Source organism: Neovison vison, chromosome 10, assembly GCF_020171115.1.
Source record: "Neovison vison isolate M4711 chromosome 10, ASM_NN_V1, whole genome shotgun sequence".
Classification (NCBI taxonomy): Eukaryota; Metazoa; Chordata; class Mammalia; order Carnivora; family Mustelidae; genus Neogale; species Neogale vison.
The window spans coordinates 42328813-42340500 of record NC_058100.1 but is presented as its reverse complement, the minus strand read 5'-3'; the positions used below and the strand labels follow the sequence as shown (position 1 = coordinate 42340500).

The following is an 11688-nucleotide window of genomic DNA, read 5'->3' as shown; positions in this document are numbered from 1 at the left end:
TGGGGCTCGATCCCAGGACCCTTAGATCACGACCTGAGCCAAAGGCAGATGCTTCACAGACTCAGCCACCCATGCACCCTAGAATTTTACTTTTATTCTTTATAGTGCTGACACCCGGTCAGAGAGAATGAACTCGAGTTTCTACTTCCATGGGTAGCAAGAACCTCAGTTCCTTCATTTTGATTCCTCCTTCCCAAACTCATGTGCCTCCCCCGACACTAACTTCTTTAAGCTGCTAGATTTCTTGCTCCTGGAGCTCCAGCACCCAGCTCAGTCCTAGGCACGCGGCAGGCACACACACGGTTGTGGAGGTGCAAGGCGGCGACCGCCACTGCTCACGGTCTGCGCCGATCTCAACGCAACGGGCAGAAAGTTGAGTTCAGGAGTCCCTCTCATTAGAGCCAGGGGGAGAGACCCCTGTCTCTCAGCACCCTAAACCCAGGAAGAGCTAAACGGTCCTAGAATTCTCCAGGGAATGTTTAGCTTACCCTAGTTTTTATAGGGCTAGTGCATGGGGCACCATAGATGTTGATCTCTGAGGTTATTCAAACGGCAGATGGCACCAGAATTTGCACCCAAGCCTTGACTGCGCTTGTTCTTTTCGAGGGTGCAGATAACGTGACAGGATGGAAAGCAGAGCCGGGACTGGGGAGATACAAACCTGCAGGGAGGGATGTTTCCGGACGTGTTTCCGGACGTAAGCATCACACAAATACAGGTGGAAACACCACACACACTGCGCGGGGAAGCATCCAGGAGTGTATGAGTATTACTGAAACCCACAGAAATCCACGAGAGTTCGGCAGGTCATGGCAGTGGGAAGGCAACAATCAGTCTCTCTTTGAACTGGGGGGTAAACGCCCACAAAGCCAGCCTCTCAGCAAGCGGGTTCACAGCCAAAGGGTTTCTCTGTCCTTTTCCGACCTTCCCTTACTCTCTTTCAATTCCTGCCCCCTCCGCACCGGGCCGCCCCAGCACGCCCCAGTTCACACCTGTCCTTTCAAAATAAGGCCTGCTTTCAAATTTCAAATCCTCTCGGCATAATACACAGATTCATAGCCCAGTGGATTTTGATTTTTAAATCCGAAGGAATGAGTTTTCAGAGTAAATTTCGGTTCCTGGGTCGGGCAGACAGGGGAACGGTTTAGAACCAAAAGAGCTTTCACGTAGGGACCTCTTAGACTTCCCAGAATAGACGGCCATCTGCTCACGGGGCCAGACCAACCTCTCAAGGCATTTCACTGTTGCTCTAAAGCCATTTTTCTCAGTACCCCACCGGCTCAAAGAAACTCTTGGAGACGCTGTGTTGGTGTCATTTTAAATTACAAGCTTGATCTGTTACCCTCAAATACAGTTTTTGGGGAAGATTAGTTACAAATAATTGTCAGTACTTTCAAATGGCAGAAAAAATTACATTGTAGTAAAACCGGATGATTTTTTTACGCGTGAGATAACAATTTCTTTTTTTTTAATCACCAGATGGAATTACTCCAATTCATGCAATAAATGACTATTACATTTTTTTAAAGTTGCCCTAAGTTTTTCTAGTTGAGATTTCATGCTCATTTTAAGTCAAGATACCAAGACATTCCTGAGCTCACCTCACTCCCTGGGAAGCGTGAGGACACGTATGGTTTGTCTGACACCCAAATGGGCCCCTTAGAACCAGGTGGTCTGTCTCAGTCCTGTGCCTCAGTGTGAGGTCTTCAGCTTCAGAAACAGGTGGCCCTGGTGGCCTTTAGGCAAATGTGATGCTACAGATTATTTAGGACTTTGATAGTGACCTAAAAGAGGTGAACAGGAGGGAAATTCTGATTTATCTTGACATAAAACTGGCAGAAATCCCCACCACCAAATTCCTATAACTAGAAATCACGAGGGTTAAACAGAAGAGGTTTGTCTCTGATGGGGATGCCCCGCACGGCAGACTTGGGTGAAAGTCTTTTCTAGAACCACATGAGATAGTACCATCAACATTTTACATAGTTTACATACCATCTGAATACAAATTCTTAAAATTTATAATAGAACATTAAAATAATCTTCTAATAAAATCAGCCTTAAGTATAAGGAATCTAAATTTTAGTCTCTTGTACACTTCTAAATAAATATCTTTGATCTATAATCCTTGAAAATATTACAGTTTATGGTACATGATAGAGACAAGTCAAACGGTATTATAAGTGAAAATAAAACATCGACTTAAAAATGAACAAACCTAAAAATACACTGAACCGAAATTGTAGAAAATCAAAACACTAAGTACATAGCAATTAAATCCATAGCATCGGGATAACCGAACGCATGCTCAACAACAGACTTCCAACTTATATAAAAAGCCCTTTAAAATTCATATAATCTAAATAAATAAGAGAAACACACAGGGAGGTACTGTACCAGCCAGTAACAACTAGAAAGTAATTTCTCCCTTTTTCTTTCAAGCGATCCTAACAAAAAACATGAAATAATGGTCACTTGCTAAAAAACTAGAATTCATGTGTTCTGTTTCTGTTAAAAGGCTGCCTATGCTATAAAAAGCCAAAGTGAGGCTTTCTAAATGTTAGACCACTGTACCTTAGAAAAGGAAATGCCACTGAACCGGCAGAGTGAAACAAAAATCAGACACTTACCTATTTAAGATATGATTGAATTTTCGCTTAATGATCCCGTAAAAGATCTAAATCAAGCCCATGATATGAATGCACATTCGAACATCTGAATGTGTGATTTGTTAATACTGAATTATATACCATGATTTAATTTCATATGCCAAAGTAGGAGTTTATTTTACATAAGACCAGAATTAAAACATCTAGAGCAAGAACTAAAATCTTCTGGATCTTTGTATTCTGGTTCTTAGATTCTCAGAACCTAATAACAGGTGCTCACCTACTGAGAAGTGGGTCTGGCACTCCTCATTCCTCAGGAAGCACTGAACCCATGATGAAGCCGGGTGCCTGAGACTTAGAGGGAGCTCTTTAGTTTTTCCTCTTTACCTCTAGGCCTGTGACTAATTTCTGGCTAGTTAATCAAATTAATTGTCCCAGATCTATCACAGTGTCTGATTTTGGGGCTGAGATTTCTACAACTCATCTGTTCCACAGTTAAGCCTTCCATCTGTGCCCACACATCTGTAGTCAGGTTCAAACGAAGATCATCTTTGTTATTCTATGTCAGGTATTTGCTTATGACAACCGTCTGAAACAGACATGCACGCATGCGCGTGCGCACACACACTCACACATGATCATCTCACAGATGAAGAAAAGAATCTGGAAATAATGCACAAAGCCTAAATTACACAGCTCCCAAAGCTAATTAAAAAAAGACAATGAAACCATAAGGTAACTCCTTTTGATTATACACAAACTTATTGCGTGATGGCTGGAAGCGATGTCTTTGGACCAACACATGTAAACCAAGTGTCCTTTAACCATTAGCTTGACGAGGCAGCTAAAAATGGTGGGGCTCTACCAGCGCCCCTGAAGTTCTGCTGGGCGTAGCTCGCTACACTAGGAAGCAGCACGGAGCAGGTGGACGTGCTCTCCGAAGCCCATTCCTTCCATCCACGATGCTCGGATCGCCCTGTGCCTCAGGGTTGTTCTGAGAGCGCCTCTGGATCACCATTTCGAGCTGCCATTTCTGGAAGTCCAGGGCTCCTTGCTGCGGGGAGGGGATGCATGTTACAGAACTCTGAAAATAAACGCTGTTTAGAAAGTTTCTCTCTTTGATTCTCACTGCCAGTATGCCTGTGCCTCTTGAGCGCCGCTAGGAGAGGTAGATCCAGTGTTTCAGTTCCGCCATTCCCTGCAGTAGTTTAGTGTAATAGAAGTCCACGTTGTCCGCGAAGTCTGTACAAACGGGCGACTCCATGTCACCAAAAGTGCAGTACAATGCAGTTCCTCCGACACTCAGGAAAACCGTTGCTATGCACAGCAGGACCAGTAAAATACAGGAACCACCTCCAACTTCATCTGTGAACAGGAGAACAGAGTAAGGGTAAATTGGTGCAAAATGGAAATCCCGGTGTCTGCTGTCTTCTTGCTGATCATGGCAAGTAGACGTTTCTAGTTAACCTGAGTCCTCCAGGGGCAGGAGTTGCTGACAGGAAGATAGTGCGTGTGAGGACTGCATGGGACCCATCTGTCAGTCACCACAGACACACACCTGTCAGACACATGCCTGTCGGTCACCAGACACACACCTGTCAGTCACCACACACACACCTGTCAGTCACCACACACACACCTGTCAGTCACCACAGACACATACCTGTCAGTTACCACAGACACATACCTGTCAGTCACCACAGACACATACCTGTCAGTTACCACAGACACATACCTGTCAGTCACCACACACACATACCCGTCAGACACCACAGATACACACCTGTCAGTCACCACACACACACACACACACACACACACCTGTCAGTCACCACACACACATACCCGTCAGTCACCACAGACAAACACTTGTCAATCACCATACACCTGTTATCATAGACACACACCTCACCTGTCAGTCACCACAGACACACACCTTTTAGTCACCAGACACATACCTGTTAGTCACCACACACACACACACACACACGCCTGTCAGTCACCACACACACATACCCGTCAGTCACCACAGACACAGACCTGTCAGTCACTACACACACATACCTGTCAATCACCACACACCTGTAAGTCACCACATACACCTGTTATCACAGACACACACCTGTCAGTCACCATAGACACACACCGTTTAGTCACCAGACACATACCTGTTAGTTACTGGAGACACACACCTGTCACCACACACACCTGTTAGTCACCACAGACACACACATCCGTGGAGCCCGTCAATGTTAAAATGAAAACTAGCTCATTTACACAATGAATATAATCGCCTCTATTAAAAAAGAAAAGAAGGACAGTTCTTCTCTGGTATGCTCATAGCCTTATTTTAGGGTACAAATTAAAATTTCAATATCACAATATCTTTGGAGTTCACATCATGAGCTCACCTTAAAGCAAGGTCAATTTGATATTAAACAATAAAAAATTGTCTTTGGGTGGGATCACTTTTGCATTCTACTCAATTTTACTTTTTTATTTTATTTTTTTAAAGATTTTATTTATTTATTTGACAGAGAGAGATCACAAGTAGGCAGAGAGGCAGGCAGAGAGAGAGAGGAGGAAGCAGGCTCCCCGCTGAGCAGAGAGCCTGACACGGGACTCGATCCCAGAACCCTGAGATCATGACCTGAGCCGAAGGCAGAGGCTTAACCCACTGAGCCACACAGGTGCCCCTCAATTTTACTTTTTTAAAAAAATGTTATTTATTGGAGAAAGAGAGAAAGCAAGCAAGAACGGACAGCAGCAGACAGAGGGAGAAGCAGACTCCTCACTGAGCAAGAGGCCTGATATGGGACTTGATCCTCGGGTGCTCAGATCATGACCTGAGCCCAAGGAAACACCTAACCTACAGAACCACCCAGATGCCATTACTCAATTTTACTCTTATCTTTTAGTGGAACAGTGATGTTCTAGCTAGTACAGTGATTTCTTTTTTTATTTTGCTTAATAACGGGCAGGACTGTTTTTAATAAAAATGTCCATATCAGTCTCTCAATATTAAGAAAATGGCTATTCTGGGGTGCCTGGGTGGCTTAGTGGGTTAAAGCCTCTGCCTTCAGCTCAGGTCATGATCCCGGGGTGCTGGGATCAAGCCCCGCATTGGGCTCTCTGCTCAGCAGGGAGCCTGCCTCCCCCGCCCCCCTGCCTGCCTCTCTGCCTACTTGTGATCTCTGTCTGTCAAATAAATAAATAAAATCCTTTAAAAATTTTTTAAAAAATAAATAAATAAAAATGTTCAAAAACAAGATTTTATTTATTTACTTGACAGAGAAAGAGATACAATGAGAGAGGGAACACAGGCAAGGGGAGTGGGAGAGGGAGAAGCAGGCTTCCCGCTGAGCAGGGAGCCTGATGCGGGGCTCGATCCCAGGGCCCTGGGATGATGACCTGAGTCAAAGACAGACACGTACCGACTGAGCCACCCATGCGCCCCTTCACAGTTTATTTTAAAACATTTGTCTTGTTTGTTTTATTGACAGGTATTAACACTATTTATAGCTCCATGGCCAAACCTGGAGGCTGTGATGCATAGGTGGCTGCCGGGCAGAAGCTAAGTGACCTGGCTAAGATGTGATGGCCACCAAGTATGTAGGAACGTCCTCTGAGAATCCAGGGCTCCTCTTGGTAAGCAACGATTCAGTGCCATTCGTGCAGAGAACCGAGCACTCTCTCTGGAGAAGCCTAGGTGCAGAGGTAATAGGAGGGATGGGAACAGATTGTTTCCAATCTGGGAACAGATTGTTTCCAGGCTCCTTCATAACTGTAAATTAGAAGCTTCTACTGTAAAAATTTAGAGACCTCCACTGCTATCACTTTGTGTACCTAGAAAGCATAGCTACGTGTTTACTCTGTTATTTTAGCAATGCCATTGTTTATAAACTTGAGAAAGCCCTTGAAAACTCGTGCTGTATTTCTTCTCACCCTTACTGACCTAAGCCTCAGGTAGCCCTAGCAACAAACACACGGGGCCCCGGGGGAGGGGGCAAAGGCGAGCATCTTCAGAGGCACTTTCTCCTGTAAAGTCATGTAGAAACCCCTGCAGTGTGACGCCTGAGTGGCTCAGTTGGTTATGCAGCTGCCTTTGGCTCAGGTCATTATCCTGGAGTCCTGGGATCCAGCCCCGCATTGGGCTTCCTGGGAGTCTGCTTCTCCCTCTACCTGCTGCTCCTCCTGCCTATGCGCATGCACGTTCTCTCTCTCTCTCTCGTTCTATCCCAAATAAATAAATAAAATCTTTTTAAGAAATAAAGGCAAAAATACTTTAAAAAAAAAAAAAAGGAAAGAAATCACCAGAGAGAATATCCTTGTAATCCAGAAATATTTCTCAGACCTCCAAAGGAGTATGAATGGCTACTTAAAACAAACAAACAAAAAAAGACAATAGCAGGCTCACTTAAAAAAAAAGTATTAAACAGGAAATTGAATGAGCTCCAAGCAGACTGTCCATCGGTGAGACAGGGAGGCCAGGAGTTGATGTTTATGACTTGCTCACTTAATTGAACCAGATGCTCAGGGATAACAGAATTGCTGATAATAATTCGATTCTATGTGTTTGTTTGTTTTTTAAAAGATTTTATTTATTTATTTGACAGACAGAGATCTCAAGTAGGCAGAGAGGCAGGCAGAGAGCGAGGAAGGAAAGCAGGCTTCTCTGCTGAGCAGAGAGCCCAACGTGGGGCTCGATCCCAGGACCCTGGGATCATGTCCTGAGCAGAAGGCAGAGTCCTTAACCCACTGAGCCACTCAGGCGCCCCTGATTCTACGTTTTTCTTTACAGCATATACTAAAGCAACAAAGTACACATGTTCTTTTTACAAACCCTGTTACCAAAATGCTCCCAAGTCGACGCAGAGAAGTAGCTCCGTGCTAGACTGGGGGGGGCGGGGCACCACCCCTGGTGGGGGGTGCTTTACCTTGATCCAAGTCATCATCGATCTCCTGGAACCTCACTCTCCGTTTTGATGGTTTCTGCTGCATCTGGGCAGGATGGTCTCCTACACCCTCATTCCTCTTCTTTAAGATAGAGACCAGTCCTTCCGCAGGGACTACCTGTCGGAGATAGTTCACACGGACAGTAAAGAGGCCAATTCTACTCAACAGGCACTGGCATTTCTATTACAGGTTACCCAACTCCTACAGAGAAAACCCCATCACAATTAATTATCAGAATTGTTACAACAGAATAATACTTTGTCTCGATGGAGATGACCGCCAAATAATACAGATCTGAATTGCGAGCGGCTGTCCCCCCCAACCAGAGCGGGCTCCAGGGCCCGTGGCCTGATGCAGCGTGCAGGGACCAGAAACACGGTTCCCTGTACCCACCGGGCTCTCGGCATCATGTCCCCGGAGGGCCCCTGTAAGATGGTCACTCACGGCCCCACTCTGCTTAATCATGACTGCTGGTGTTTGCCGTATACCAGACGCTGATGCCCGCCAATTCTTCTTCTAGTCACCAGCAATTTTGAAGAAACGAACATGTGAGATGTGACATATACTCGATGCCATGAACTCAAGTACCCGAGATGGAGAGTCGGGTGCTACCGACTGAGCCAGCCAGGAGCCCCCCCGCCCCATGCCAACTCTTAACATCAAAATAGATGGCAAGCTCAGGTCCTCTGAGACACTATGTATTTATGAAATTAGGCTCTACTGCTCAAAGTATTTTAAGGACTTCTCTTCTGGACTATCTCAGAGCCAGTTTCCTAGGGATCTGTTGCTTTGTAATACGCAGAGGTTGGCAAACTACAGGCAGTAGGTCAAGGGCCCCTTGCCTACTTTTTGTAAATAACATTTAATTGGAACACAGCCAAGCCCATTCATCTACACACCCTGTGGGGCTGCTACAACAGCAGAAATGAGGAGCTCCAACAGACCCTAAAGCCTAAAATGTGTATTATTTGGCCCTTCCGAGAAAGAGCTGGCTAAAATCTCCTGTCCCCCACCTCCACCCCTTTCTATGCTGCCTCCTCCCCACCCTTTCTTTAGGAACAAAGACAAAAACAAAAGCCCTTGCCATCAGAGACTCCATGGTGTAGGGAGAAGGGGATCAGCTGGTCGAGCCACACACGGAGCAAAGGCCCCCCTCCCCCAACAAGCAGCAGGTTGACTCGAAGAAGTTAACCTGTGAGTTGGTCTGATGGCCAAGCTGCGGGTGATGACACAGGTGGGCATTGTGGGCCCAACATGCAGGTGTCAGTGACTTGCTGGGAGCAGGTCACTGGAAGCTGAGGGCTCTGCTTGTGATGTCGTCTGTCTGATCGATGGCACAAAATACTTAATGCGATTTCCAGCTCCAGCCAGCCATCGTTGATAATGTGCTGTGCATAAATATTACTGATCCTGTTCGTTCTTTTTATAACTCAAGGCTTTTAGGGCCAAATGACTCAATATAATCTTCTACTGGGCTTCCCTGAACATGGGTCTATAGAAACCATTATCTTAAAAAAAAAAAAAAAATCAATGTTAGCAATTTATTCTTTTTATATGTGTATTTCAGATGATGTCCTTCTTTTGAGAAAACTAAAGCACTTTAGTGACATTAAAATGGAAAATACAAATATGCAAAGGAACAGACTTTCAAATGTTTCTTTAGAAAGCAACAACATCAAACACCCGCTTTATCCAACATTAAAGAGCCCCTTTCTGCAGCAGGGAATGACTTCATGCACACCACACTGAAACGGAGAGGAAAAGAGTCCTAATAAATCTCTGAAGAGCAAGAGATGGAAAACTGGAAATGACTTCTAATGGCTATATTACTACTAATGATGGATCACTGATATTCTTTTTATTTTTTGTAAATGTAGGAAAAAAGGAGGGGGGTGCATTTTCATAGCCTATCTATTTTCATGACCTATTTTCTCCATAAAATAAAGTCACACATTTACTTACAGTGAATCCACCTAACTCTAAGTGTTTTCCAGTTGCTTTAAATACCAAGAAAAAAAATCCTATTGATAATTGGCGGTGGGGGAGAAGCGTGTGGATGAGCCCCAGAGTGGCGTTACTGTTACCTTTACACCTCTGGAATATGACACTACATCAAAAACTAATGATGTACTGTATGGTGACTAAGAACATCAAAAAAAAAGACAGCGAATGTGAACAAAGGTATGTTGAAGGACTGAACGAACCTCTGAAGTCATCTGGAGAGACACAGATGCGCTCCCAAGACCCGGCCACCAGTCTTGGCGCACCAGCTGGTAGGTCCCTACCCTAGTCCCTCTTGGCCCCATCTGGGGCATCCGGCTCTGGAAGTCACGCAGTTAAGGCCTACAAGCCTTCCCAAGTGGCCCCCCCCTTATTTACTGCGGGAGGCAATGAACTTCGGCAAGTTTTTGAGAGCGGGGAGAGATTACAGTTGTGTGAGATGGTCAACACTCTGCTTTGACCCCGTCCCCCCACCTAAGCCTTAATTCTTGGCTAGAAATCTAACCACACCTTATATTTTCTTTTTCTTTTCCTCTCCCACCAAAAATGGCTTGTTTCAGCAGGCACGCCCCAGTATGAAGTGGGGGCATATGCTCTTTTCTCTCCTTTCAGTTGGGTTCAGGGACCTCCTCTGGGGAGCTTTCCTTTCTCATGGCCCTGAATTCCTAGTCTACAGACATGGAACAAGGGATGGTGGGTCCAAGTTTAGGCCCAGGAGATGAATGCCAAGGGGGAAACTCTTAGAAGACAACCGGTGGGTGTGGTCCTTTCGGTTTTGGCAAGAGTTTTGGGCAGGAGGGTTCCTCGTGGCTCCATCAGTGAAGTGTCTGCCTTCGGATCAGGTCCTGAGTTCTGGGATCGAGCCCTGCCTCGGGCTCCCTGCTCAGTGGGGAGTCTGTTTCTCCCTCTGTGCCTCACACTGCTTGTGTTCTCTCAAATAAATAAATAAAATCTTAAAAAAAAAAAAAAGAGAGAGAGAGAGAAAGTAAAAAAAAGTTTTTTGGGCAGGGGTCTTAGAACCTACCCCTACCACAGAAATTCCACCTACCACAGCAAGGCAGTCAAACATAAAGTTTAAGAACCAACTTTGGGGGGCGCCTGGGTGGCTCAATGGGTTGGGCCGCTGCCTTCAGCTCAGGTCATGATCTCAGGGTCCTGGGATCGAGCCCCACATCGGGCTCTCTGCTCAGCAGGGAGCCTGCTTCCTCCTCTCTCTCTGCCTGCCTCTCTGCCTGCTTGTCATCCCTCTCTGTCAAATAAATAAATAAAATCTTAAAAAAAAAAAGAACCAACTTTGGCAGTTTTCCTCGATTCTATGGGAGAAAGGCAAGTAAGCCAAAGCAAGGTCAGGGTCTTAGTTTAGGGTCTTATGCAAAAGACTGCCAAGTGTTTCTAAGTAGGTAGAGAAGATGATTTAGGACACACTGGAAGCATGTCTTCTCCAAATGACCCCCTCCCCAAAGTTTCAATGTCTTTTTCCCCCTTTTCTTACAACAATGTCAGCATTAAAAGGTAAAATTTTGAAATCTCAAAACAATAAAGCTTTTAAAAACCAAATTTAGCTGTCCACTTCAATTACCAAGTTTCTTTCCTATCTAAACAAAATATAACAGCCCTTCCACTGAGAACAAAAAAAAAAATCTAAGCTGTAATTAATGTAATTGTTGCTGGTGGTATTCCATGAATAAGTGAAGAATTAAAAACAAAAGCAAAACAAAACATCCATCTGGCCTACTCCCGTACATTTGCAAATAAATAGTTCTACTGTGTGGCCCCTCAAATGTCAATGATCATCTTAAATAGCATTTTAAGAATTAACTGATCATAAAAAACAAAAATTATTTTGTAACTCTACTGGCACACAGTAAACCTTCTGTGACAAGGAAAACACGGAGAGGGCCTCACTGTTAAAGCTGCCTGCCCCCAAAATTAAAGGAGAAAGCAGACACCACCTAAGATTCCTCTAATGACAGAGACTCGCTCAAACCAGAACTTCGAGGCTGGTGAATTTTGGACAGGAATACATGCTTTTTTGTTGTAATGTATTGGATGCTCTTATTAATGGGTTGTAATACTGTTTCTGAGAACTGTCTTGTGTTTCCAGCACTTGGAAGATGCCTTG

General features: G+C 44.8%; 1 protein-coding gene across 3 annotated transcripts in view; it reads right to left on the bottom strand.

The window, feature by feature from the left end:
- Positions 1-1297: 1297 nt before the first annotated feature.
- Positions 1298-11688, bottom strand: part of CNST (consortin, connexin sorting protein) — a 110484-nt gene continuing 100093 nt past the window's right edge. For all 3 annotated transcript variants that reach the window (XM_044267080.1, XM_044267079.1, XM_044267081.1), the window contains 2 exons: positions 7547-7682; positions 1298-3974 (listed from right to left, as the gene is read on the bottom strand). In XM_044267080.1, the coding sequence (XP_044123015.1) occupies positions 3769-3974; positions 7547-7682 (342 nt within the window). In that variant the 3' untranslated portion in view covers positions 1298-3768. The remainder of the gene's footprint in view (positions 3975-7546; positions 7683-11688) is intronic.